We start from the raw sequence: 26,406 nt of genomic DNA, 5'->3' as shown, positions 1-26,406 counted from the left end.
CAGCATGGGCCCCAGCTCATGGCAGCACTGTGGTGCTCAGCTTCACACCATCTCTCACAGCTGTGGACCACGGTGGCTGTGCCTTCCAGCTGGTGGAAGAGAACGGGGTCGGGGATGGGAAGCCGGATTTCCTCTCCTTCTCCCCGGAGATGGTAGCAGAACAGTTCACACTGATGGATGCTGTGAGTACTCATCCAACAGCTGGGTCAGTGGTGCTTTGCCTGCCTGATGCCTGCAACTCTGGGCACAGGCCTGTCTCTTTCCAGCCATCTCTTCCTCCTGGCTTGTTCCTTTCCCAGGAAAAGCAGACACCCATCTCCATGCCTTTATCTTCCAGGAGCTGTTTAAGAAAGTGGTGCCTTACCACTGCCTGGGCTGCATCTGGTCCCAGCGAGACAAGAAGGGCAAAGAGCACCTGGCACCCACCATCCGTGCCACAGTCTCGCAGTTTAATAGCGTGGCCAACTGTGTCATTGCCACATGTCTCGGAGACCGGTCCCTGAAGCCACAGCAGAGGGCTAAAGTGGTGGAGCGGTGGATCGAAGTGGCTCGGGTAGGACAGCTCACTGTCCCTCTCGGCCCAAGGGCTGAGGTTTTGCAGTGCATGAATCCCAGCAGATCCCTGAGCTTTCTTTAATGCTGAGTCCTGTCATCTCCTTGTCTGCTCCAGGAGTGCCGCATCCTGAAGAACTTCTCCTCCCTCCGAGCCATCCTCTCGGCTCTGCAGTGCAATGCTGTTCATCGGCTGAAGAAGACCTGGGATGAAGTCCTACGGTAAGGAGCACCTGCTGGGTCCATGTGGCTGCTGGGAGGTTTCAAGGGGCAGGTTATGCTGTGACTGCTGTGGCCCTTGAATGTGTAGATGGGATCATCTCAGCTCCAGCACTGTTTCTTGGAGTGTGCCCAAAACACAGGGACCAGTGTAAGGGGTCAGGGAGGAGATAAAAGTATCATGACCTCCTTTCCATGTGAAACACCCTGCAGTAGCCCCCAGAGAGCAAGGCCCCTCCAGAGCTATAAGCAGAGCTGTGGTCATTTGGGTGAGCAGAGGAGGAGACCCACTGTGACAGCACTGCTGACTTTTGCCCTGGTTTTCCCTGAGCAGGGAAAGCTTCCGCACTTTCCATGAGCTCTCTGAGATCTTCTCCGATGAGAACAATCACTCGCTGAGCCGGGAGCTTCTCATTAAGGTATGGGGAAGTGGCATCCATGTCTCCCTGTCTTTGACATGGAGCTCAGGCTAGTGCCAGCACAAGTTTCTGCAGTGTTCCAGTCACCAGGATAAAGCCTTGTCAGTGCTGCTGGGGTGTCAGGCAGGGGTACAGGCAGGGTGTGCTGGGTCTGGGGAGCAGGCAGGGGTTTTGGACTAGGCTGGGATTTCTGCTTCTCCACCAAAAAGTCGACATTGTCTGCAGCTTGCAGAAAAATATTCAGCAAGCAAAGATAAGCAGTGGGATAGGATTCAGTGCATCAGGTGACAGCTTCTCCCCAGAAGCAGCTGCATTTTAACAGCACAGTGTGAAATTCTCTTGATGTCAGGTGGGGTTGTAGGGTTTGTGGAAGGATGCAGCAAAACTGTCCTTCTTCCCCATGGAGCCTCTCCGCAGCTTCCCAGTTTGGGGGCTAAGAGGACACAAAATGCAAAAGGGAACAAACCATTCCATTGCGAAGGTTTATACAGAGCTGGAAATGGGAGCAGCAGTTCCTGTTCACTAAGCCGCTTTCCCTGTGAGCCATGAAAAAGCTCAGGTTTGATTTCTTCCCTTTCCCTTCATCCCTCTTTCCCTCTACAAGGAAGGTCGTACAAATAAAAGGTGTGAATTTTAGCTCATCTGTTAGTGCAATTTCCCACCTGCGCTGATTGCCACCTCTCCCCACCATGCAGGAGGGCACGTCCAAATTTGCCACCTTGGAGATCAACCCAAAGAGGGCTCAGAAGCGGCAGCAGCAGCAGCGAGAAATGGTCAGTCTGGCACAGGTGCCCCCCTGTGCCCCCTCCCTGGTGGCTGCTCAGGCTGGTCCCAGCTCTCTGCTGACCTTGCTGTCCCTTCTGTCCTCACAGGGTGTGATGCAGGGCACCATTCCCTACCTTGGCACCTTCCTCACGGACCTGGTGATGCTTGACACCGCCATGAAGGATTTCCTGGACGTATGTGCCTCCATCTCTGTTCTCCCCTTCCTCTCCTTTCTCCGTGCAGCCACCTCAGAGCCTGAGCCGATAAAAGGAGGGCTTGTCCCCCATACATCCTACATCAGACTGTGCATCCTGCACATGCTATATTCAACACTGCTGTCAGCCCATGGAAATGGGCCAGTTTCACGCTGCCCCTCGGCAAGGGATACAGGCACCGCAGTGGCAGCGAGCCACGGGGCAGGGAGGGATGAGAGCAATATTCTTCTGCCTGCTGCACACTGACATTTGGCTCCCTCTTTTCCAGGGCGGGCTGATCAACTTTGAGAAGAGAAGGAAGGTGAGAGCTTTTCCCTGTCTGCAGCACAGCAGGGTGGAAGGAGGAGGCTGACGTGGTGCTAGCCCAGGCTATGCCAGTCTCTTCGGGGTCAATCCCTCTCCTGTTTTGCTGTCATGTTTTCATTTTTGGGGAGAAGGATTCTGGTCCTTTATATCTGTCTCCGTACATGGGGCTGGCCTGTTTTGGAGGAGGCTGTGGCTGGCAAACAGATCTGGTCTCACGGCCTCTATTTACTGCAGGAGTTCGAAGTCATTGCCCAGATCAAGCTGCTTCAGTCAGCCTGCAACAACTACAGCTTCACACAGGAGGACCAGTTCGTGGACTGGTTCCACAGCCTGGAGCGGCTCAGTGAGGCTGAGAGGTGAGTGTGATGAGGGACCAAGGCTGTGCTGCTGCTGGTGCATGGGGAGGTCCCACCACTGGTCTCCTCCAGCTGATGAGCAGCAGCTGCCCCATGCTCCGGTGTCTGCGCTGCCTCCCCTCCACAGCCATGGCAGCACGGAGAACTCAAACCCTCATCTTTCCCCTCCTAGCTACGGTCTGTCATGTGAGATTGAGCCACTGTCAGAGTCAGCCAGCAACACATTGAAAGCAAAGAAAAACACAGGCATCATCAAGCGATGGAGCGAGTGAGTCTGCTCGTCCCCAGCAGGATGCAGGGTGGAGGCAGGGGCCAACGTGGGGCATCTCTGGCTGAGCATTGCAGGGGACCAGGCTGGGGTGGCTGCTGTCCTGCCAGCCAAATGCACACCCACTCTGCCCCCTTCTCACCTGCCCTGCGTCTCTCCTGGCAGCCGGCAGCCACCAAGCACCGAGCCCTGCGCCAGCAGCAGCTCCCACTCAAAATCCTTTGACCAGCTCAAGTGTGGGCAGTACCTGTGCAGCGGGGATGCCACTGACTCGGTGAGCGTCACCTCCGCTGGCTCCAGCAGCTCCGATGTGGAGGAGATTAACATCAGCTTCATCCCCGAGTCCCCTGACTGCCAGGAGAAGAAGGTATGGGGCAGCTCGTGGGGTCCGGGCCTCTGGAGGCAGGTGTGGCCATTGCGTGGGGACTGCCCCAGCGCTGTTGCTGGCACTGGGTCTAGGGGGTTCCCAGGGGTTGTTTCTGACCTGCTGGGGTGAGGGAGGCCCCTGCCCTTTGCTGCTCCAGCAGAATGGCAAGGCTCTCGCACCTCTGGTGGCTGTAGTCATGTCAGTCCCCTATTGTCACAGGTCAGTGAGATCCCTCTGGCCTCCCTCCCCCAGCGCTGGTACGCCCTGTCTGTGGCCAATGGAGAAGTTAAACCCACTGTGTCCTCCGCATCCCCTCTCCTCCCTGCCCTCCAGTTCTGGGAATCCACCTCCCTCTCCTCCCTGGACACGTCAGGCATCGGCTCAGGCTCCAGCAGTGCCTCGTCCTCTTCTGTCTCCTCCACGCCAGTGACGGCCTCCCGTACCCACAAGCGCTCAGTCTCTGGCATCTCCAGCTACTCCTCCCTGTCGCTGCCCCTCTACAACCAGCAGGTCGACGACTGTTGCATCATCCGTGTCAGCCTGGCTGTGGACAACGGCAACATGTACAAGAGCATCCTGGTTAGTGCGGGGCATGTGTGGTGATGCCAGGAAGGGGTGGCTCACCCCACTCAGATGTGGGCATGGCCCATTTTGGGAGTAGGCCATAGTGAGAGGCTTTGCAGTGTTTTGCACCCCTGGGTTAATAATGTTCTCTGCTCACAGGTGACAAGCCAGGACAAGACCCCAGTTGTTATTCGCAAGGCCATGGCGAAACACAACTTGGATGGGGACCGGCCTGAAGATTATGAGCTCATTCAGATCATCTCAGAGGAGAGAGGTGTGTGCTGGGGTGTGGGGGCTTTCATGGGGTCTGCATCCCCAGCCAGCCATGCAGCCCTGTAGCCTTGCAGCCTGGGCAGCACCAGGTTGGAGCTGGACTTGGAAGTGTCATCACCTGGGGCCAGCTCTCAGCCCCAGTCTGGCCCCCCTTCAGGGAAAGGGTGCCCAACTGACCCCCATCCTTGGTCACTTCCAGAGCTGAAGATCCCTGACAATGCCAACGTCTTCTACGCCATGAACTCTGCTGCCAACTATGACTTTGTGCTCAAGAAGCGGGGCTTCTCCAAGGGGGTGAAGATCAAGCACGGCTCCAGCTCCACCCTGCCCAGGATGAAGCAGAAAGGCCTGAAGATTGCCAAAGGCATCTTCTAGCCTCAGCCCCACTGCCACCCATCACCAACGGGGCCTTGGGGGCAAGCTGATCCAGGCTTGGCTGGGGCCGGTCCTTGTGCTGCCTGGCATGGTGAGAGGAGCGGCTATTGCTCGCGGGTCCCACCATGCATTGCTCTCCTGCACCAAGAGCCAGGCGCTTCGGCAGCCGGTGTCGGCCTCGGCCCATTTCAGTTGGGTCCTCGTTTCTGCACAGGAAGGCAGCAGCGGGGGGCCTCTCTCTCTCTCCCCCTTTCTCTTTCTCTCCCCCTCCCCCCTCCATGTGACACTAGTCCAGCCCAGCCGCTGGCCAGCTCTCAGCTGGAGCCGCCTCTGCCGTAGGTGCCTTGTGTCCGAGCGAGCCAGGGAGTAGTGAGTCACAAGAGGGGCCATTTGCAAGGAGCAGAGCACAAGCACGTGGTGGGGTGCTCTCCTTCCCAACTTTCCTGGCATTGTTTTACCTCCATGTCCTTCCTCCCTGGGATAACTGGCATCGCTGTCGCCACACGTCTCTGCCTGTCCTTTCTTTGGGAGAAGCTATGGATGCCCTGATCTGGGAAGTGAGCTGGAAAGGATGCAGCCCTGCACCGATGCTTGGAGCCCTGTGGAGAAGGGCTGTGTCCATGCCATGATGGATTGGGTGCCTTGTGCTCTCAACAACTGAAAGCCTGCGTGGTCTCTCTTCTCTCCCCAGTCCAGCATGTCCTCAGCTGGACTTTGACAGCCTGTGTTCAAACTTGCACCAAAGATCAAACGCCAGTGTCTCTTCTGCCGTCGGGGAAAGCTTTGGGCCGTGTCCCCAGCGCTGCCAGCCCATGAGGAGGAGAGCAAAGTTCTGTCCAAACTTGTGTAAATAGGGACCTCGGGTCTGCATGGGCAGGTGAGGAGCCAGAGCTCCCGGTGCTCCAGCTGCTGCCCCTGACCCACAGAAAGTGCCACTCGTCTTGGGCTTCAACCAGACTTTTTCAAACACTGACCATGGGAGAAGCAGCACTGAGACTTCTTTTGTATAAAACAAAATAGTTTACTGATTCCGCCCCCCCCCCCCCAATATTTATTGGTTGTAAATAGAAGAGTCAAACTTGTACATTTTACTAATCCAGCCTCCCCCTGCCCTGCAGTCCAGTCCCTCTCCCCACCCTGGTATTTAAAGATGCCTGGAGGGACAGTGGCAGCAGCAGAGTTGCTCTGCCATGCTCATGGGGTGCAGACCCTGCTGGCCACCCCCTCCCTTGTTTCTCTACCACTAGTCATTCAAGCAGGACCAGAAATGCTTGTTTTAATCACTGTAGGAAACACTAACCAAAAGGGGACCTTTTTTTACTCCTGCCTCCATCTCCATTTTCCTTTCAGAGTGCTTCCTTTCAGCGTATTGTTCCTGTTTGGCTCTGTCCATGCTCGTGGGGGTTGCAGCACCTCTTCTGTAGAAGAGGGGCCTGGGCAGAGCCTGGGGATGCAGCAACACCGCATGGCCATGCTCAGGGGCCTGGGGCTGCTGGCAGTGAGCTCTCCCAGCCCTGTGTCCCCTTGGGTAGCATTGCCCACCTCTGCACATGATGGAAGCCCCTGGCTCCCTGATACAGGGGCACCTTCCTGCCTCCCACCCTGCTCAAAACCCAGCCCCTGCCCTTGGGCACCAGCACCGGGGGTCTTCCCTCTGCTCTATGCTGCCAGCTCCTGCCCCCCCGGGGCCATGCTGGTCCCCCTCCCACTAGTGTCTCCCAGCAGCCCAGTGTCACCAAAGGGACTGGCTGTACCGTATGTATTTTGTACCACTTCAGTGAAGGAGTGCACTGCCTGGTGTGAGTTGTACACAGCAATGTAATTAGTCTTTGCAATAAAATACTGATGCTCAAACATCTCTGTCCCAAGACAGAGCTTGTCCTGTCCTCCTTCCCTAAAATGCTGGCATGTTGCTGGAGAAAGAGGAGTAGGGCTGACTGGGGGGGGAAAGTGGTTGCTACCTTATGTTAATTTGGCTAAGCTGAGTTTTCTTTTGTGTTTGAAGTAAGATACGGGCTTTTTGTTTGAGGGACCAATACTTGATTTTCAAATGAAACCTATTCATTTGAACCTGTGAGTTATTGGGACTTCTGCATTTTCTGGTTGCGTCCAATTTACTGAGTTTACTCCTTTCGATATAAGCAATGGCTTTAAGAGCAAATGTAGTGGTTGGTCCTTATGGTTTAGATACAGTGGTCTGTCTTGGTTTGAGGCATCATTCTTTTGGTGCTCAGAAGCTCATTTCCTAGCATGGCCAGCATGTTTATTTTCTATTCTACAACTGCACAAACAGCAGTGGAGATTACTTGGATGGTGTGGTTACTCAGAGTGTGGATATTAAGGATGCAGCAGCACGATCAAGAATTTCTCTGTGCCTGTGGCTATGTAGATCAATTTAAAGGCTAAGCTTTTGGAAATGAATGGACTGCATTGTACAGAGAGGGCTGGTAATGCTGTTATCTGTTCAGGCAGAATTAAACATCCAAATCGCTACAGTCTTCCAATACAAGGGAATTTTGAAAATGGCTGGAAAATAAATGAACTCTCGCACAAGTGATTGCTGGCTCCTTTGGCTTCGGGCCTCCTGTTGATAGAAAGCCTGTGTTTTTCCTAGCATTTCCAAGAATGTTTATTAGTGGTGCCTGCTAATACCTGAGCACATATTCTTACATGGCAGTGGTACGTCCACTGCATCTTTTCTTCTTAGTGCCCTGTTGCACTGCACCAAGAAGTGTAAGTCCGTTGGAGAGCCACTCGTGCCTCGGAATTCCCACATTGGTATGACCTACAACTTACCTTGGCCGCGTTGCCCCTAGACAGACCAACAGCTCTGTAGTCCCCCTTCTCCCCCCCCCCCCCAAGTCTTAAAGCCATAACGATGCCTTTGTACCTACAGCTGCAGCCTGTGCTACCCTGAGGTAGAAGCACAAAGCAAAGCACAGGATCTCCCAGTGAGCCATGGTGAGCACACACCGGAGTCCTCAAATGCAGCTTCTGCGTGGATAGACGCATACATAAGTACGTATGTATCCAGCAGCACAGCTATATGCCACTGAGTGAGAGCCCTGCAGCTGTTCCTTTTGTGGGCTGGAGGCCAAACCTAAGGAAATAGCTCAGTCTAACAAAACTCCAGAGAACACCAAAAAAGCTGAAGCTTTGAGAAGCCTCACACAAGCGCAAGAGTCTGAAAACACACCGAACATGCAATAGAGCATATTATTGGCAACTAATGAGAAACCTTGTACTCATGACACACAAGACTCCGAAAATGCCAGCAGATCCTTAATTTCTGCGACAGGGTGGTACCAGTCCAGCTGGCAGTGGCAGACTAACGAGTGGCCAACCTCTGTGGACCTGAAGCTCTGCTCCATTGCCTGCTTCCTTCTGTCCCTGCTAACTACCAGAGAAGTCAAAGCTGGCTTGAGAAGCACATTGGCTCGTGAGGACAATATATGCTACATCCTGTACAAAGGAGTTATTCACTGCCAGAAAGTGTTCTTTCCTGCTGGCTTTATTTCCAAGGTCACCAGCGAGGCCCGATGCTCAAGTCATGGCCCAGGATTTTCATTCCCCTTAGACAAGCAGAAGGGCAGCACCTGCCTTAGGGACTCTGGCAGGACAAGAGTGCTCCCTCCTCATGTACATTTCCCATTTTCCACATGGACACCAAGCCAGCTAAAGTGCACTTCCCGCACATGGAGAGATTTGGGAATGCGACTTCTCCTCTTTTCTGGTATATTACCAGCTGGTTTGGATTCTGGGCTCTGTCTTAGGAGTTTGTTGAGCTTTACTTGAGGGCTTATTAGCCAGCAGTTATGAAAATACAGGTAATGCTCCCTAACATCAAGAATGACAGCCATCAGCAAGTACCGCAGTTAGTGCAGAGAGATCATCGTCATCTTAGTACAAGTTCTGCTTTCCCATATCCTGGGCACGGTTGCTGAACCCTCAGCTCTCAGGGACCAACAGCAGAGATGATGTTAGTCCAACAGCAGCCAGACTGCTCACCGAGTTCACACATAGTCCAGAATTTCTGTCTCCATTTCATTTTCACTCCCATCAGAAGGCTTGAAGCCCTCTTCCTCCTCCTCGTCATCATCCTCATCCTCTGCAGACTCATACGCCAGCTGCTCTTCACTGTCTTCACTGCTTCTTGTATTTGAGAAAAGAGCTTAATTGGGAAGAAAGAAAGAAAGACACCATGTTGCCTCTCTCAGTGAAACTTGCGGGCATTGGCACTAGAGTTCTTAAAAAGTATGAGAGAAAGGCAGAGGCTGGGGGGGCACAGCTACTGTTTCACATCTTAACAGAATTCGATTAAGCCCAAAGCAATCTGTTTTCATACTCCAGGAATTCTAGCAGAACAGTGGCAGATCTGCAGTGCTGTGCCTCCTCTCCCAGCTGATTCTGACCTCTGTCACTGGGAAACTGCTTTGGCTCAGCATGCAAAAATAATTTCCTTGCTTGTTGTTCGATTAATAACATCAATAAAAAGTAAAATGCCACCAACAACTATATCATTAAGAATAGCATCTTGATTATCACTGTGCAAAGACATTTAAAACCTGAAGGCTGTGACACTGGGAAGATGAAATAGAAGACCTTTACTTCCAGCTATTCCGAACAGCAGTAGTAGGCAGTAAGATAGTAATACACTTTGATGTTCAGAAGCATCCCTACCAGGTCTTGTGGATCTGATTATCTGCTTTATCATCAGAGACATGGCATCTCGCAGCTCATCGCTAGTCTTTGGAATACACCACCCATCCCGCTCTGTGCATTCTGACTCTGTGCCGTCATTCCGACGGATGATTTTCTGCAGGCTAAAAAGCAGCAAACAAGAAGGAAATGTTAGCCTTCTACTTTCAGATACAGGCTTCAAATGAGCCAGGTCATGGCTTACTTCCCTTTTACTACATTGAGTTGGAATAGCGTATTTGGGTAATTGTCATACGAGAAAGGAAGTTCATGTGTGAAAAGTCTGTTCTATTTTAATGAAGCTAAACATCACTCGAATTTCTGGTCAAGGAGAGAGGGGAATGGACTGACTATAAACAATAGGGACAATCCCAGGCACAGTTACAGGTTGGGCAGAGAAGTGATTCAGAGCAGCCCTGTGGGGAAGGATCTGGGGGTGCTGGTTGATGAGAAACTGAATATGAGTCACTTCAGTGTGCGGTTGAGCCCAGAAGCCACCCGTGTGCTGGGCTGCCTCAAAAGGAGCGTGACCAGCAGGTCGAAGGAGGTGATCCTGCCCCTGTGCTCTGCTCTAGTGAGACCCCACTTGCAGCACTGTGTGCAGTGCTGGTGTCCTCACATAAGAAGGACATGCAGCTGTTGGAGCAAGTCCAGAGGAGGCCACGAGGATGATCAGGGGCTGGAGCACCTCCCGTATGAAGACAGGCTGAGAAAATTGGGGCTGTTCGGCCTGGAGAAGAGAAGCTGTGTGGTGACCTCAGAGCAGCTTCCAGTACCTGGAGGGGGCTACACGTGTGCTGGAGAGGGACTCTTCATCAGGGACTGTAGTGATAGGACAAGGGGTGATGGGTTTAAACTGAAACAGGGGAAGTTCAGGTTGGAGATAAGGAAGAACTTCCTTACTGTGAGGGTGGTGAGGCGCTGGCACAGGCTGCCCAAGGTGGTTGTGAATGCTCCATCCCTAGCAGTGTTTAAGGCCAGGCTGGATGGGGCTTGGGCAATATGGTCTAGTGGGAGGTGTCCCTTCCCATGACAGGGAGGTTGGAGCTAGAGGAACTAGATGATCTTAAGGTCCTTTCCAACCCACACCATTTTATGATTCTATGTTAAAAGGCTTTGAAATCTAGCTCTAACAGGAGACTCAGCTGCCAGTGTGCAATACCTTTCCACATTCAAATCACAGAGCTGGTAGAACATCTGCCGATAAGGGGGTAAGGCTCCTTCTTGGAAAATATAGATGCATTCCTAGGAGAAGGAAAGAAGGAGAAAGGATTAATGTGCATTTTTATGGTGCAACAGGACAACTTTGGCATAACTGATCAGTACTTCCAGTGGGCTGCATCAAGATCAAGGCACTTCCAATGCAAATCAGTTCCAAGGCACAGGGCTGCATACAATAAAAGATAAAGCTGAATGAGAAATGCAGCAAAATTTTACTGCAGCAATAGTCACAACAGCACAGTTGTGCAGAGAACCCACTTCATCTCTTCAAACTGCAGCTATGCTATGCAGCCTGTTACTGTTTACCAATGGATCATAGGTTTCATTCTAGCAAAAAGGGAAGAATAAAAGACTCCTGATTAAATATTTATTTTGCAGTGCTGGATTTTGTAGGACAACCTGATGAATACATGGCCACTTTTTGCATTTCACTGCTCACAAAGTTCCAGTTTTATCAACTGAAACAAAATGCTCATGACATCATCTAAGACTAGGGCTGAGAGTACTAATCCCATCTTGCAGAAATACGTTCAGTGCACAGCAGGTGAAATTCTGTAGTGATGTGTATAACTAGCAGCTTCCCAGGAAATCTGAGGACATCACTCACAACTGTTCCCTCACTGACTGACAAAATGAGAATCGGCACTTTTTCACTAAGTTATTTCAAGATTCTAGTTAAGGAGAGTAATACTTACCTTCAGTTTATACCTGCTGGAGGCAGTCTTCTTTACACTGGAGGCACTGGATGTACCAAGCCCCTGTTTCAGATCATGTACACTGACTGTGTGACTTACTGAAGGACAAAAAAAAAGAGAGTCCTAATTAGGGTCATCTTTCATCCTGTGGCATTGTATTGTCACTTCTGTATGCTGACTCAACTTTGCCAGTCAGCAAAAACCAGACCAAGCCAGCAACTAAGCACGTGTTACCCATTCTTCAAAGACATTTCTAGACAGGTGCAGGAAAGGTGGCGAGTTTGGTGGCTTTTTCCACAGCACACATTCTTCTGCTGTTCCTTGACAAAGAAAAGGGAAACCTCTCCCCTTACTCTGCACCATCACTGAACAAAGTGAATGCTGAATTCCCTCAGTACTGCTGGCAGAACTCCCTTCTGTCTGCTAACAGATACTGTGGCTCAGCCAGACATTCACCCAAGATTCTCACAACACTTCCCAGAAGGAGACTCTTCTACTGGTTTAACAGCAACACCACATTATAACCAGAAATAAAGCTCCAGTTTTGGCTCAGGTAGAACACAGGAAGACCCTTCACCACCTGGCACTAGGATGGACTAAACAAACAAACAGAAGAGCCAGAAAGCCCTTCTGCAGGCACAGCATACCAGGCTTCTTGACAGTGATGGGCAGACTGTAGTTATATGTACTGCGTTTTGCTTTCACGGGCATGTCATTAGGGGCATAACCTAGAGGAGAAAAGAGAAAGCCAATAATGAACAGAGGGTTAGCACCCTGCAGAATATCCCTAGCTCAGTAACAGAAGTGGTGGGCTGCTGTGTGAAAGGCAAGGTGATCCTTGGGGTACCGTGATCTTAGCAAGGTGGGGAGAGGAGAGGTGTCAGATCTATAAAACCCTTTAACTTGGGAGATGTGATCTGATGGCAATGACTGGATGATAGCTCTGTCACGGACTTTTTAGATGACATCAGAAAGGTCTGAGACTGAAGCATCCTGCACAAGACGTTGAGGTCCTTGAGGGAAAGCTACTACGTAAGTAACAGAATGTATTGCTCAGTGCCTCCCCGAGCAAGAGGGAAGATGGTCTGCTACATCCACTTGGGATTGGAATACATGGAAGAGGAAAGTCAGCCAGCTGACTATACAGTCAGTCCACTGAGTTTGGAATGTGCCAAATGAGGAAAGACTTATTGCATACTGTAGCATAAAAGTATTAAAGGAGTATATGGAATAACTACAATGAGCGATGAGCTCAAAAGGCATCATCTTCATCAGAGCAGAAATATGGCAAAAGAGTGTGAAAAACAAGTAAAAAGAAAAGTACTACCAGGATTAATCAGAAAGCAGAGAGAGCATCTCTGTGGGTTGGGTCCTTTTACCATATTTCATTCCACAGCGAATTCGGAAGTCCAGTACTTGATAAATCTTTGCTTCAGGGTGTTTTCTGGGGTCATACCCAAACCTAACCCATAGGCTTCTCCAAGGACCTGTTAACTATAAACACACATGAGGGAAGATGGTTACAAAAAACAGGAGAGTGTTGCAGAATTTCTTCAGTACAGTGTTGCAGAGGATCTTAGAAAATTTTAGTGTTTATATCATTTTAGTATATATATATCGTTTTCCAAAGGTTATTTCTTTTACCAGCTCTTTCCACAACAATATATATTTATATACTGAAACTCAGGCAATCAGTGTATCGAAGCACAAATATTTGTGTGCTTTTACAAACTGACTTGCAAACACAGTAAAGTGTTTGCTTGGAAAAAATCTGCTACCTATGCCAGTCAATTTGAGTGTCTGACAACTGCAAGGCTGATTAGAACCAGTGGTGCGAACAGTTTCTGAATCCTCCATGGCTTTAACTTCTGTTCAGAAGCTAGGCTTTCCTTCCAGTGTTCTCTTTACATAAGCTTAAGCAAGGTACTTTGGTGGTAGGGCCTCAAAAATGCTAAAGGGCCAGGAATACCCAGCTGATGCTCCCTTGCTCTGCCTCCTAGCAGCCTCAGACAGGCACAAGGGCAGATGTACGGACTTACCATGTAATAGGCCAAATATGGCAAAAGAAGTTTCAGCTTGTCTGGGTGGACACTGATATTGGCTTTCACTGCATTCCGAGACCAGACAGGACGGACTTCAAAGAGCTAAAATAATACAAAAACAACCATGGAACAGTGGGAAGTGAGTTACCAATGGCAGTTCAGCTTTCCAAGTGGACTTTTTTCTCTGCTGAGGCCTTTGGCTATCAAAATGGTAATGTCAGAACTAGTGGCAGAAAAAGGAATTTCATGTGAGCTGGCTGCAAAGACAGATAGAAATCTTGACTTACATGATTGAACTGAACACAGCAGTGTCAGTGCTGTCTACTGACACTTGCTATATCAGTCAGTCACAATCACCAAGAATTTTTGGGGAAGTCAGAGAAAATGGCTGCAGGCATTTTCTTCCTTTACAGTATGCTGCAGTACAGCGCTCAGCCCAGGAGTAAGGCACGTACCTTTCTCAGCTCTTCCTCCACCTTTTTATCCACAGGATTTGTGCACACTTTCTTCCAGGTCTGTACAGCAGCATCCAGTGGTTTAGCTGGGATTTCTTTGTCATCAAAGTTCACAAAGATAGCATTGTGTGGGCGACGGGCCCTGCTCAGGCCAATGAGGTTCTCTCCGGACACCTGGGGATTGTTGTATCCCTCCCTGTGAAACAGGGAAAGGATCGCGTCTGCTTTTTGCGCAGGCACACACAGGCCTGGGGCCTTCACAGGAAACTTGTGAAAATGGAAGCTTGTGTTCCAGATTTCAGAAGACAAGGGACTCGGCTGAATGAGCAATGGATCAGTTTGTCTTTCACCCCACCTCCCTATCACATACTGGTACCATAAAAGAATCTTGTGACACCAGTGAGGAAAGAAAGTCTAAATTAAAAAAAAAAAGAAAAACCCTGCAAGACGACATGAAAACTATGTACAGTTGCACAATGACAGAGGTCTCTGCGCTGCCTGGCAGAAAACGCTCAGGGGGTTACCCACTGCTCTGTATGAAATGCATTAGCAGCACAAAAGACTTCACACTCTGCACTTGCTCCTCTGTAGCTACTGCTGCTCGGTAGGTACATAGGATCATAGAATCAACAAGGTTGGAAAAGACCTTAAAGATCAAGTCCAACCGTTACCCAGCACTGCCAAGGCCACCACTAAGCCATGTCACTAAGGACCTTGTCTACATGGTTTTTGGATTCCACCACCATGATGGAATTCCATGAAGTCCACCACTTCCCTGGGCAGCCTGTTCCACTGCCTGACCACCCTTCTGGTGAAGAAATTTTTCCTAATAACCAGTCTAACCCTAGACAAGGCAAGATGGAAATGCATCTTGCATTATTAAATCAATCTAGAAATACGGTATTTCTTTTTTTTTTTTTTTTTTTAAGTGCCAATGAAGGACCACCGTGAGAAACCAAAATATGTTTCTTGTGGGAGATCTCACAGATTGTTCTTCTGGCAAAACCAACTGGTGACCAAGAGGGAACAGGTCCAGTGAGCACAGTCACAGGAACACATGGCCCTGACTCCTGCGCAGTCTCCCTAGGCTCCAGCCCGCTGGAAGCAGGCAGAAAGCCGGGCTCACTGCATGCCGTGCTTCCAGGAGCATGCTGGGGGAGGCCGTCATCTTCACCAGATCACCAGCTCTTCTCACCTGGCAAGTCCTCAAGTGGACTTTTGCTGGGGTTTCTGCTGTCCAGGCAGTTTCTGAAGCATGCCTGCTTCTGCTGTGCCAAATCAAGAGAGGTAAAACAGACTAAGGCATCAGCTTAAACAGGAGAAATACATGAATTAGGTATTTAGTGCTGCTCTGATGCTTCAAGAGCAGAGATCCTATAATAACACTGACGTCGGAACGGATTGGAGGCATCTTCAAGTGATGAAAAAGGAAATCTTAACTTGAAGTCTTACCTCAAGTAGATGTATATATCAAACCCGCAAAACGTTTCACTACCTGTTCATTCCAGAACCAACACAGCTATATGCTACATTGTGAGAGAAGGCACTAACCGGTGTTGTATATCTGGCCGATAAAAATAGTCAACGGGAGTGTCCAGACGTGAGAAAATAGGTGGTGGGATGTAGAGTGGTAACTCTCTACTGAAAAATTCTTCCTTCTCTGGTTTGAGCATTAGGACTTTGTTGTACATGGAAGTTTGTTTTCCATCAGGACCAGAGTGCATTGCCAGGTACTGGAAATCAGACATTCCTGTGAGAAATAAATAGAAGTTATAACATTGTAAAGTTCATTGTGAATGTAACAATATTTCTCATAACACTCAACTTACAGGAGCAGGAGTCTGATAAGTTTATGCAAAGGTTTATACAGCAAGTAGGCTATAACAACAGGACACTTGATTTTCCTTTCAGTCCTGAATTGTTTAAAGGGAAACACTTCTCTCTGCCATCAGACATACTCTGTCTTTAAGCCACGTGGACACAAACCCAAGTACTACCTTGAAATTTGTAAACAGTCACAACAGTCCCAAGAATTTCCATTTCAAATTGGACTTCAGGCTGGATTTGTTCTTTGGTGTCCAACTGCTTCTTCTTCTTGGTCCTCCTCTTCACTTTGAGCAGCAGGGTGGAGGTGGAGAAGCGATTGGCACATACGGGATGGCAGTAAGGGTCCCTGGGGCGGAAATACAGCTCCAGCCTTTTGGCGGGGTCCGCATAGATCTGTCGGCAAGGCCAGGCACACTCTCCGTCAACATCGCACCTGCACAGCCCATCTCCTCGGGCCTCTGGCACCAGCCCCGCACGCTCACACCGCCTCAGGGGTAGGAATCGCCGCCCCACCAGCACCGCAGCGCACTGGGGTTACGCGCAGCCGCTCCGGCCCTGCCCGGCACCTCCCGCCTCCTCTCTCGCGGGCAGCAGCGGCGCAGAGGAGCGGCGTCACCCCGGAGCCACGCGTGGAATCTCCGCGGGCACATGCAAGGCCTGGACGGCCGGACAGAGCGATCCCGCAGCGGGCGGCTCCCAGCCCCTCCCCAGCGCCCGAGCTGGCCTCCCCACCCCACAGCCCCTCCGCCCGGATCACCTCCACCCTCCCCCGGGGCCCCCTCACCCGCGACACCCCCTGCTCTCCTCCCAGCGTCCGCAGCATGGCCCCGACGTCCCGCACCAGCCCCGGGTATTCCACGCACACCAGCCGCGGCGTGCGGGGCAGCTCCAGCACAGCTGAGCCCGGCTCCCTCCGCCGCCCCCGCGCCGCCATCGCTCCCCTCCCGGATCGCTCCCGGCAATCGTTCCTGTCCCCGGAACAAAAGTTCCGCTGCAGGACGGTTCCTGCCGCGGCGGCGCGGAGCCGGGCGGGGTCCGGCGGGGGTGGCTGTTGCGGGGAGCGGACGCCGCCGGGCTCAGGCTCCTCCTCTGCCCGCGCTGAGGTCCGGAGCTCTGCAGTCTGGCCTCCGACCACAGACCTGTGCATAAAAACATCCTCCCTTGGCTTTATTTTCCCCGCTTTGAGCTTCTGAGCTGATTTCTGTGCAGGTATGACGATAGTTCATCAATTGGTTTGCATTCATATATATTACCACTGTAATTATCCAAGAGCTGTTTGTAATTAGCATGGATGTTTATGATGACGTGGGGATACCGAGAGGGCAGGACTGGGTTAGGCCTGTCCAGCCAGCGGTCACACAGGTGACGAGGTAAAGCAAACCCTGTCAAGGGCTGGCAGAGCAGAGGGAGCCATGGCTCTTGTGTCAGCCGCTTCCCTGGGACATCAGAGTGTAACGTGTCAGGGGAACATACATTGCCCAAAGGCTGGATGTCACTTGCTGCCTGACCTTAACGTTGGGGAGAAAATCCTGTCACAGCAAAGAGATGGAGAGACCAGAATTGCTCAGTTACAAGCAAGCCTTTAATGAATGGGGTCTCTGTTTAAAAAGGTTTTGGTTTTGGTTTTTTTTTTTAGCTCCTGAGCAGTTGCTCAGTCAGGGAGATGTTGCAGCCAGTGGCAGATTCTGATAGACAGAGTTCCAGAAGTTCACGTACTGGGATTTCAGATTCTGCTTCACGGAGTCCTGGTCCATCTTGTTGTTGATTTCCAGGTAGTAACTGCCCTCACTGGTGTAGGGTGGCCAGGTAACGGGCACCTTTGAATTCCCTTCGTTAGGATCACTGGGGGAAAAGGAGACATAGAAGTTCATTTATATTAGGGCAGCTTGTGGATACAGCAAGACCTGAGTTGTTTGGCGGGGACTGTGTCTGCTCAAGTGAGGCCTTAGGTGAGTGCAAAGAACATGTTTGACACTGAGACCAGCAATAGCAATTCTGCCTGCTAGGAGCAACCTGGCGACCTGCCGTCTTCTTCCTTGGTCCCCACTAGCATCATCCCTGGCAGCATGCAGGGGCTTAACTCCTCTCTGAACACCAGGACTTGGAAACAAACCTCATCATTAAGTTTTAAGTAGAGTTCACAAATTCTCAAAATGCTTCTGCTGTCCCCAGGTGTTCTCTGGATCAGGAGGACTCAGAGCAAACTCCACCACTGGGAAACATAGAGCCAGGCTCACATCAGAAGTACAGACAGAGGACAACCAGCTTTTGGGAGTTGCTCCTAAGAAGTTAATAGGCAAAGGCAGCAGCTTGAAGTGCTGCAGCAAATGTGGAACTGGAATCACTCACCCTGTCCTGGCAAAATTGGTCCAGTAAGCAATCATGGCCTTTGAGACAGTCCTGTGCTTGGGCAGGTAGCCCAGAGGTGTGGCAAAGGGTTTCCCAAACACGTACTGCAAGTCATCAGCATGGTCTGCACCTACCCAGCTTGGGTAGATGGGCATTCGGGATGGCTGGGAGAACAAGTAGCTGTATGTCTTGGCACTCCTGGGGAAATAAAATGGACTTGCTAAGCAGCTGCAAGTAGGGAGCAGAGAAAGGTGTGCAGATTCATAACCATGTGCCAAATACCAGCAGAGCTAGAGATTTAGCTTTGGAAGATGCTCACATGCATCTAAGAGGACCACCACTCCTGAGGTGGTCTCAGGAGAAAACGTCCTTCTATCTGGTAATTTTTAGCTTCCATTCTGATTCTCACCCTAACCCTCATATCATCCAACTGCCATGTCTCATGGCATCAAACAGTGCTAGGATGAAGTGTGAAGTTTTTAGGAAACAAAAACTTGTTTTAATGGGAACTTTAAACAAATTTCTAGCATGACTCCCTTGCAGCATTAGAGAAATAGTGTTTATATGAGCTATGTGTAAGTGTGTACTCAGTACCAAAAAGCCTGCCTCCTAAAAGTTCAGTCCTTTTAACCCACGCCGGGAACTCAGTGTTTTGGCTCCCAGGTGGGCTTTGGGCTCCTGCCAGGGCTGAGCTGCTCACCCGGCATTCTGCAGATGCAGATTCAGTGCCCACTGCGTGGGAATCAGGAAGATGTAGTCAGTAATCAGGTCCACCACTGTCTTCTTCATGACCTCCTGGTCTGGGTTTTCGCCCCATGCTTGCGTGTAGACACTGTATGTCTCATTGGCTCCACGCTCGCCCCTGTCCACAGTAAGTCCTTTGACCAAATTATAGATCTCGTCCCTGAAAAGACAAGCAGTATCAATTAATTACAGACCAGCAGCTTCAAGTGGGGCAGGGCTCGTGGAAATGGATCCCAGCCCTCACTGGCATTTGGATCCAACCCTGCAGTTAGTGATGGTTTGGTGGAATAAAAGCCAGTGATTTCATTCCAGGTCTTAGACGGAGGGCATGTGCTTCAAGCTTTCTTAGCAGAACAGCTTGGGGCCAAATTGGCCACAGGCTCCTTTCATCCCCAAAGAGGAGTCTTATGGGGTGGGCACCTAGCATGTCTGGCGTGTACCTGCTTTGGACAGAAAGCATCAGGGCTGCCAAGCCTATCACTGGTGCTGAGTTCAGGGGGACCTTAAAGGTATATGGAGAAGCTTCTCCACTAACTGGCCCTTTCTCTTGAAGGCTCTGGACTTGGCACCATATTCCCTAGGCAGCCTAACCTGGAGTGACACCCTATTTTGAAGGTAGTGCATCCTTCACTTACTCAGTGATTTTCACAAGTGGGCGGTTGATAACAGGTAAATCAATGCCAGCAAACATGTGTCCATCCATGTCATTAACTCCAGCGATATAGTCAATGTCAGCAGCATTGGCAAAGAGGTTCTCTGGCATGTCTGGGAGGAAGTCTCCGTCGATGACAGGAATGAGGGCGAGTGTGTGAACCACAGGAGCTGCAGCACGAGGCAAAAAGAGAGTCCATTAGGAGCTGAGAAAAGACAGATGTGTGAGTCATGGCATATCCCATGACTCAAAGAACTGTAGAAGGAATAGGCTGAGGTGAATAAGAGCTTGGGCAGTGACTTCAGCGTGGGCAGGATGTCACCCAGAAGCAGGATGACTACAGGATTGCATTCAGTTAATTTCACGCCTGTAGGTGGGGGGGGGGGGAAGCAAGAGATCTGCCAGCCAAGTACGAGCAGGTAACACCAAAAATTCCTCTCCTTCACCCAGTCCCTTCTCAAAAAGCCCAGCCAAAGGTAGGGAAGAGCAGAATTTCTCCTCCTCATCTCACCTGCCTGTGCCCACTCATTGCCAGGACAGCTGACTGCAGCCAGTACAGCTGCACACGGCTACTGTGTAGCCGCTCTCTGACCCGACCAAAGCTAAACACTGAGTCTATTTGCTGGAAGCATGAGGAGAGCAAGGGCAGGACAGTTTTCTTGGTAAAGAAATCCCCACAGGCACAAAAGCAGAAGCATTCCCGATGTGGTGTAAGAGTCCTACATTCCACCCAGTTACTCAGAAATGCAGGATTGTGGTCAATTATTTTTTTGTTTGTAAGCTGCATTCTGGAATTGCCCTTGCTGCTTTCACAGAACAGAAAGCCCAAACGGTTGCTCTGGAGCTCAGACATGGCCCTTTAATAATTCCTCTGCCTCTGCTGCCATTACATGATGGACAGTGTTCATGCAGCCCAACGGGCACCTGCCTGTGGAAGGGTTACTGCAAGATCTATCATTATTGTCCCTTTCTATAGGATGCAAGCACTGCTTCAACACTTCTGGCAATTGCCCATGTCCCACCAAAGGCATAGAGAGCCCTGGGTCTCTATGAGTGGGAGAGTTACCACAGCATGGGCTGGAGGACTTACAGGGCAAGTTGATCAGCTCCATATGGTAGGCCAGTGTCAAAGATTTGGGGCTGGAGATGCGCAGGCAGTTGGCTAAGGCGGTGGTGTTGTCTGTGGGGCATCCCACACTTTGTCCAAGCTGCAGGAGGAGAGAGAGAGAAACCTCCTAGCATTACTTTCTGAAGCCAGATTTCATTACTAGCTTCACAGAGGCAGAGGAATGGTTGGTTTTAATCTCAAAGCAGCACATTTCCAAAGCTCGGTTTGGCACCATGGCTCCTGCTGAATCCCTTGCTAGTTATGCTCTTCTCTGGGGAATCGGTTTTCTGTTTTTTTCCATTCCCGCAGGCAAGACTTCCATGTTACCTTCTTAGCCCAGGTGAGTGGGTTCTTCTGAATGGCCCAGCTGCAGAGACCAACGCCGCTCTGGCTGATGGCTCTCCTGAACAGGCCCTTGTTCTTTGGGGTCAACATCTGTAGTGCAAAATAGAAACAAGAGGGTTTCAGGTACAAACTGCTGGAGAGATCATCACCTCCCAGACCCGGCTGATCCCCTCACAGCTTGTGCACCAGGCCCTGGGAAGCTTCCAGATCTCATCCTATTTAACAGTCTCAGCAGTTAAAAGGTGATACGGTGAGAAGAACAGACTAGGGCGTTATGGCAAATAAATGCTATTTTACCAGAGGTCCCAAAAGCAAGGACACATCCGTGCAGCAGTGGGACAGATTAAACTGAAGAGGAAGGAGAAGCCACAAAGCAAAGAGACTGAGCATTGCTGACCCCCAGCAGGAGAGGATGTTAATCAGGTGGTGTGTGTGGAGGAAAGCAGCAGAATGCCAAAGGGATCATTTCTCTTGTTTGCAGAGAAAAGAAGCGGCTCTGGTGGACTCTGATAAGGACAACACACCTGCAGGGAGACACTGACAGCACCGGCTGATTCCCCAAAGATGGTGATGTTTTCTGGGTCACCCCCAAAGGCCTTGATATTCCTCTTCACCCAGGCAATGGCCATGTGCTGGTCTTTCAGCCCATAGTTCCCTGAGCAACAGAGAGCACCCACCATTGAGCAAGGACAAAGCAAAGCTGATAAGCGGGGGACCCATGACAGGGTCCCGTGAAGAGGGAGCAGCAACGATACCTGGCAAGTTTGCATCTCCAGTGCTCAGGAAGCCCAGGGGCCCCACGCGATAGTTGATGGTCACCACGATCACGTTGCCCCGCACGGCTATCTCCTCACCATCATAAAGGTAGTTATTGAGGAAGTTGGGTCCCTGGCTCCCTCCTAGAAGGAAGGCGCCACCGTAGATCCAGATCATCACTGGCATGTTGGTAGAGACTGGGAGACAAGGAAGAAAAGCAGTGTGAGATGCGACATAGCTAAGAGGTGCTGCCCATCCATCCCCATCCCCACTTGCTGAGCATCACTCCACCTGAGCATGAACAGACATGCTGCTTTGTGGCCTGTGGCCAAGAAAGCCCACATTCTGTAAAGAGGCTGAAACTCCCAACAGGCTGCAGGTGAGGGACATTGGTTCACATGGCTCCCACCTTTCCCTCTGAAAATCAGTGCTCCTGCAGTTGCCCACTATGGGAAAGTAGCTGCCAAGAGATGCTCCAGAGCAATTTGCCCACGAAAGTCAACTGAGAATCTCCTCCCCAGGTCTCTGCCATACACGTACCCTGTTTCTTCCCCTGAGGGATCCAGATGTTCAGATAGAGACAGTCCTCGCTCCCGCGGACATCAGTTTGTGTAAGTGTCACCTGCATGCAGCGATTTTTGAATTCTTTTGTCTGCAGTGTTCCTGAGAAGAGAGGGAAGACAGCAGGTCCTAGTTAGAGGCATCAACTCCATCTTTGGTTCCAAGCTTCCATCTATCCATCCTCTCCTTTGTGAGTCCAGGGCAGAGGCAGCAAAACCTCCCCAGCCACTCTTACCAGTCTGCGGGAGTGACCAAGTGGGACCCTTTCCCATGTTAACTAGCTCTGGACAGCCATGACATGGGAGGGGTAGATGGAGGTTCCATGCTTCAGTTTTGTCATGTGGTTACTTCAGTTGCTTGGGAACACTTAGACACAGACTTTAAGACCCAACATGAGACTAAGAGTTTTTCCTTAGCACTGCTTAGTAGATGAAAGCAAGCAACAGTATTTTTGGCTTGTCAAAACAGACTAAAGAGAGAGAAGCAAAAACAAAACCCCAAACCAAAGACATTCAAAATCTGGATCTCACCATCCCAGCCAGGATGAGGTTTGGGGTCTTCCAGAGTCTTTGGTGGGGCAGCAAAGGGGATCCCTCTGAAGATGTCAACGTAGTCCCCGAAGAGTCCCAGTCTTTTATTCTCGCCTTCCACAAAACCTCCCTCAGTGAACACCACACCCAGCTACATGTGGTACCATGGAGAAGAGAAAATCCATTGCACAGTTCTTCATGCCTCTGGCTTACCGTGTTGCCAGCACCCACACCTTGCCCTGGCCAGTCCCCCAGATAGACCCGCTCACAGCCTGCCTTCCCCAGCTGTCCCCTTGGAACCTTGGGGAAATGACAAGTAGCTGCTGCTGGAGATGTGCCCGTGCAGATGTCCTACAGGATGCCCTTTGGAGCAGACAGGCAGCAGCAATTCCCCTGCTCTCCCAAAAAGAAATAGCAGAATGTGAGGACCTTCAGCCTGAAGACGTAAAGCAGGCCAGACCTGACACAGAATTGTGCAGGAACTTTTGGAAAAATGTTATTGAGAGCCTTTGCCATGTTTAGGGCAGGAAAATACTCTGCTTTGGCTGTCACAGTCTGCAGGCTCTCCTTCATGGGCTCCAGACCAGGTGCAGCAGGAGTTTGCTCATTCAGGCAGGAACAGGCAAAATGTCTTGCAAAGCCATAAAAAGTGCTTTTGTACTTACGGTTGCACCTTGTGCTACCACAAGGCAGGTGCACAAAGCAAAGCACAGGATCTCCCAGCGAGCCATGGTGAGCACACACCTGAGGAGCCAGTCCCCAAATGGAGACTCACATATATATAGCTAGGAGTGCCATCGTGTGTCGATGCCATGACCCAGTCTTGGCTCTAAATTAAACCAGGGGAGCCTCTACACACTTGTCCTTCAGTAGGCTGAGGCCCCACCATGGCTGAGGTAGACTGGCATCACTGAGTGAGAGCCCTGCAGCTGTTCCTTTTGTGGGCTGGAGGCCAAACCTAAGGAAATAGCTCAGTCTAACAAAACTCCAGAGAACACCAAAAAAGCTGAAGCTTTGAGAAGCCTCACACAAGCGCAAGAGTCTGAAAACACACCGAACATGCAATAGAGCATATTATTGGCAACTAATGAGAAACCTTGTACTCATGACACACAAGACTCTGAAAATGCCAGCAGATCCTTAATTTCTGCGACAGGGTGGTACCAGTCCAGCTGGCAGTGGCAGACTAACGAGTGGCCAACCTCTGTGGACCTGAAGCTCTGCTCCATTGCCTGCTTCCTTCTGTCCCTGCTAACTACCAGAGAAGTCAAAGCTGGCTTGAGAAGCACATTGGCTCGTGAGGACAATATATGCTACATCCTGTACAAAGGAGTTATTCACTGCCAGAAAGTGTTCTTTCCTGCTGGCTTTATTTCCAAGGTCACCAGCGAGGCCCGATGCTCAAGTCATGGCCCAGGATTTTCATTCCCCTTAGACAAGCAGAAGGGCAGCACCTGCCTTAGGGACTCTGGCAGGACAAGAGTGCTCCCTCCTCATGTACATTTCCCATTTTCCACATGGACACCAAGCCAGCTAAAGTGCACTTCCCGCACGTGGAGAGATTTGGGAATGCGACTTCTCCTCTTTTCTGGTATATTACCAGCTGGTTTGGATTCTGGGCTCTGTCTTAGGAGTTTGTTGAGCTTTACTTGAGGGCTTATTAGCCAGCAGTTATGAAAATACAGGTAATGCTCCCTAACATCAAGAATGACAGCCATCAGCAAGTACCGCAGTTAGTGCAGAGAGATCATCGTCATCTTAGTACAAGTTCTGCTTTCCCATATCCTGGGCACGGTTGCTGAACCCTCAGCTCTCAGGGACCAACAGCAGAGATGATGTTAGTCCAACAGCAGCCAGACTGCTCACCGAGTTCACACATAGTCCAGAATTTCTGTCTCCCTTTCTTTTTCACTCCCATCAGAAGGCTTGAAGTCCTCTTCCTCCTCCTCATCATCATCCTCATCCTCTGCAGACTCATACGCCAGCTGCTCTTCACCATTTTCACTGCTTGTTTAACCAAAGAAAGCCCTTCTGCAGGCACAGCATACCAGGCTTCTTGACAGTGATGGGCAGACTGTAGTTACATGTACTGCGTTTTGCTTTCATGGGTGTGTCATTAGGGGCATAACCTAGAGGAGAAAAGAGAAAGCCAATAATGAACAGAGGGTTAGCACCCTGCAGAATATCCCTAGCCCAGTAACAGAAGTGGTGGGCTGCTGTGTGAAAGGCAAGGTGATCCTTGGGGTACTGTGACTTTAGCAAGGTGGGGAGAGGAGAGGTGTCAGATCCATAAAACCCTTTAACTTGGGAGATGTGATCTGATGGCAATGACTGGATGCTAGCTATGTCATGGACTTATTAGATGACCTCAGAAAGTCATTTCCCTCAACTTGCCCTTTGCAACATCAGAGCAGGGGAAGGCTATGTCCCAAGGTCTGAGACTTACTGTCCTGCATGAGATGTAGAGAACCACCAACACCCATCTGTTGCTCCCTTGTTCTGCCTCCTAGCAGTCTCAGATAGGCACAAGGGCAGATTTATGGATTTACCATGTAATAGGCCAAATACGGCAAAAGAAGTTTAGGCTCATCTGGGTGGACACTGATATTGTCTTTTACCGCATTCTGAGACCAGAAAGGACAGACTTCAAAGATCTAAAATAATACAGGAACAACCGTGGAACTGAACACAGTGGTCTCGATGGCATCTAATGAAACTTTTTATATAAGTAAGACTACGGATTTGGCCATTTTTATCCCCAGATAAACAGACAATGTCCATCCAGCAGCCAGTCTACTCTTCAAAAGGGCTGGAGAGCTCTGCAGAAAGCACATTGCAAAATTCGTTTTCAGAACATGGCCAAGTCTAAGGAATACTATTTCAGAGCCCTGGCCAGCATTTCAAACGCATGCTACTCACTCACATTCCTGATGTGACATTGTCGTGCCTTGACAAATTATTATCTCATCCATCATTTCAAGTGGAGCTGCAGCTGTTCAGGACACCAAATATTCCCGTATCCCTGATGGAATATGCCTGTACAGCCCTTCTCATTTGATAGATTACAGAAAAAGCAAATGTGTATTTGGCTTAGGGCACAAAGGACAGCTGATATCGAACAGGAATGGAACCCAAAAGCCTGGATTTGGGTCCCTGGCCTAATTACACAGGCCCATATCTCAATAACAAGGTTAAACAGGAAACACAATCACAAAACCTTCAAAGGAGTAGCAGTAGTTACAACCACAAGAATTTTCAGTGAGGTCTGCATGCTGCAGTACAGCGCTCAGCCCAGGAGTAAGGCACGTACCTTTCTCAGCTCTTCCTCCACCTTTTTATCCACAGGATTTGTGCACACTTTCTTCCAGGTCTGTACAGCAGCATCCAGTGGTTTAGCTGGGATTTCTTTGTCATCAAAGTTCACAAAGATAGCATTGTGTGGGCGACGGGCCCTGCTCAGGCCAATGAGGTTCTCTCCGGACACCTGGGGATTGTTGTATCCCTCCCTGTGAAACAGGGAAAGGATCGCGTCTGCTTTTTGCGCAGGCACACACAGGCCTGGGGCCTTCACAGGAAACATGTGAAAATGGAAGCTTGTGTTCCAGATTTCAGAAGACAAGGGACTCGGCTGAATGAGCAATGGATCAGTTTGTCTTTCACCCCACCTCCCTATCACATACTGGTACCATAAAAGAATCTTGTGACACCAGTGAGGAAAGAAAGTCTAAATTAAAAAAAAAAAGA

General features: G+C 50.3%; 3 protein-coding genes and 1 long non-coding RNA gene across 13 annotated transcripts in view; 2 read left to right on the top strand and 2 right to left on the bottom strand.

Annotated features, from left to right (window-relative positions):
- The window catches only part of RALGDS (ral guanine nucleotide dissociation stimulator), a 57,398-nt gene extending 50,849 nt beyond the window's left edge, over positions 1 to 6,549 (top strand). For 2 of the 6 annotated variants that reach the window (XM_030507277.1, XM_030507276.1), the window contains exons 6-18: positions 61 to 182; positions 338 to 553; positions 671 to 774; positions 1,106 to 1,190; positions 1,886 to 1,963; positions 2,063 to 2,149; positions 2,439 to 2,471; positions 2,711 to 2,832; positions 3,005 to 3,100; positions 3,266 to 3,467; positions 3,801 to 4,046; positions 4,191 to 4,305; positions 4,504 to 6,533. In XM_030507277.1, the coding sequence (XP_030363137.1) occupies positions 61 to 182; positions 338 to 553; positions 671 to 774; positions 1,106 to 1,190; positions 1,886 to 1,963; positions 2,063 to 2,149; positions 2,439 to 2,471; positions 2,711 to 2,832; positions 3,005 to 3,100; positions 3,266 to 3,467; positions 3,801 to 4,046; positions 4,191 to 4,305; positions 4,504 to 4,679 (1,682 nt within the window). In that variant the 3' untranslated portion in view covers positions 4,680 to 6,533. Of the gene's footprint in view, positions 1 to 60; positions 183 to 337; positions 554 to 670; positions 775 to 1,105; positions 1,191 to 1,885; positions 1,964 to 2,062; positions 2,150 to 2,438; positions 2,472 to 2,710; positions 2,833 to 3,004; positions 3,101 to 3,265; positions 3,468 to 3,686; positions 4,047 to 4,190; positions 4,306 to 4,503 lie in introns of all 6 variants that reach the window. The other 4 variants (XM_030507272.1, XM_030507275.1, XM_030507274.1 and 1 more) reach the window with 4 other exon arrangements.
- A 1,327-nt stretch (positions 6,550 to 7,876) lies between these two features.
- GTF3C5 (general transcription factor IIIC subunit 5) lies at positions 7,877 to 17,237 on the bottom strand. Of its 5 annotated transcripts, none has more exons than XM_030507282.1 (11): positions 17,126 to 17,237; positions 15,788 to 16,010; positions 15,342 to 15,540; positions 13,791 to 13,986; positions 13,333 to 13,437; positions 12,673 to 12,787; positions 11,941 to 12,021; positions 11,294 to 11,391; positions 10,540 to 10,622; positions 9,360 to 9,502; positions 7,877 to 8,850 (listed from the first exon to the last, which is right to left on the bottom strand). In XM_030507282.1, the coding sequence occupies exons 2-11, from the start codon at positions 15,828 to 15,830 to the stop codon at positions 8,693 to 8,695; spliced, it is 1,221 nt and encodes a 406-aa protein (XP_030363142.1). In that variant the 5' UTR covers positions 15,831 to 16,010; positions 17,126 to 17,237; the 3' UTR covers positions 7,877 to 8,692. The 5 variants fall into 5 exon arrangements, with proteins under 5 accessions (XP_030363142.1, XP_030363141.1, XP_030363139.1 ...); XM_030507281.1 differs by lacking the exon at positions 17,126 to 17,237 and adding an exon at positions 16,481 to 16,625; XM_030507279.1 differs by lacking the exon at positions 17,126 to 17,237 and adding an exon at positions 16,402 to 16,592.
- Positions 16,737 to 26,406, top strand: part of LOC115617125 — a 21,981-nt gene continuing 12,311 nt past the window's right edge. The window contains exon 1 of the long non-coding RNA XR_003994502.1: positions 16,737 to 16,826. This is a non-coding gene — a long non-coding RNA (uncharacterized LOC115617125). The remainder of the gene's footprint in view (positions 16,827 to 26,406) is intronic.
- Positions 17,250 to 25,272, bottom strand: CEL (carboxyl ester lipase). Its single transcript, XM_030507278.1, has 12 exons — positions 25,212 to 25,272; positions 23,328 to 24,791; positions 22,663 to 22,813; positions 22,112 to 22,234; positions 21,571 to 21,768; positions 21,340 to 21,470; positions 20,798 to 20,905; positions 20,453 to 20,570; positions 19,346 to 19,532; positions 18,667 to 18,870; positions 17,967 to 18,164; positions 17,250 to 17,459 (listed from the first exon to the last, which is right to left on the bottom strand). Exons 2-12 carry the CDS (start codon positions 23,391 to 23,393, stop codon positions 17,273 to 17,275), a joined length of 1,671 nt encoding a protein of 556 aa, XP_030363138.1. The 5' UTR covers positions 23,394 to 24,791; positions 25,212 to 25,272; the 3' UTR covers positions 17,250 to 17,272.

This window comes from Strigops habroptila, chromosome 15 (genome assembly GCF_004027225.2).
Source record: "Strigops habroptila isolate Jane chromosome 15, bStrHab1.2.pri, whole genome shotgun sequence".
NCBI lineage: Eukaryota > Metazoa > Chordata > Aves > Psittaciformes > Psittacidae > Strigops > Strigops habroptila.
The sequence above is the reverse complement of the archived record's forward strand: the minus strand, read 5'-3'. Positions and strand labels throughout refer to the sequence as shown.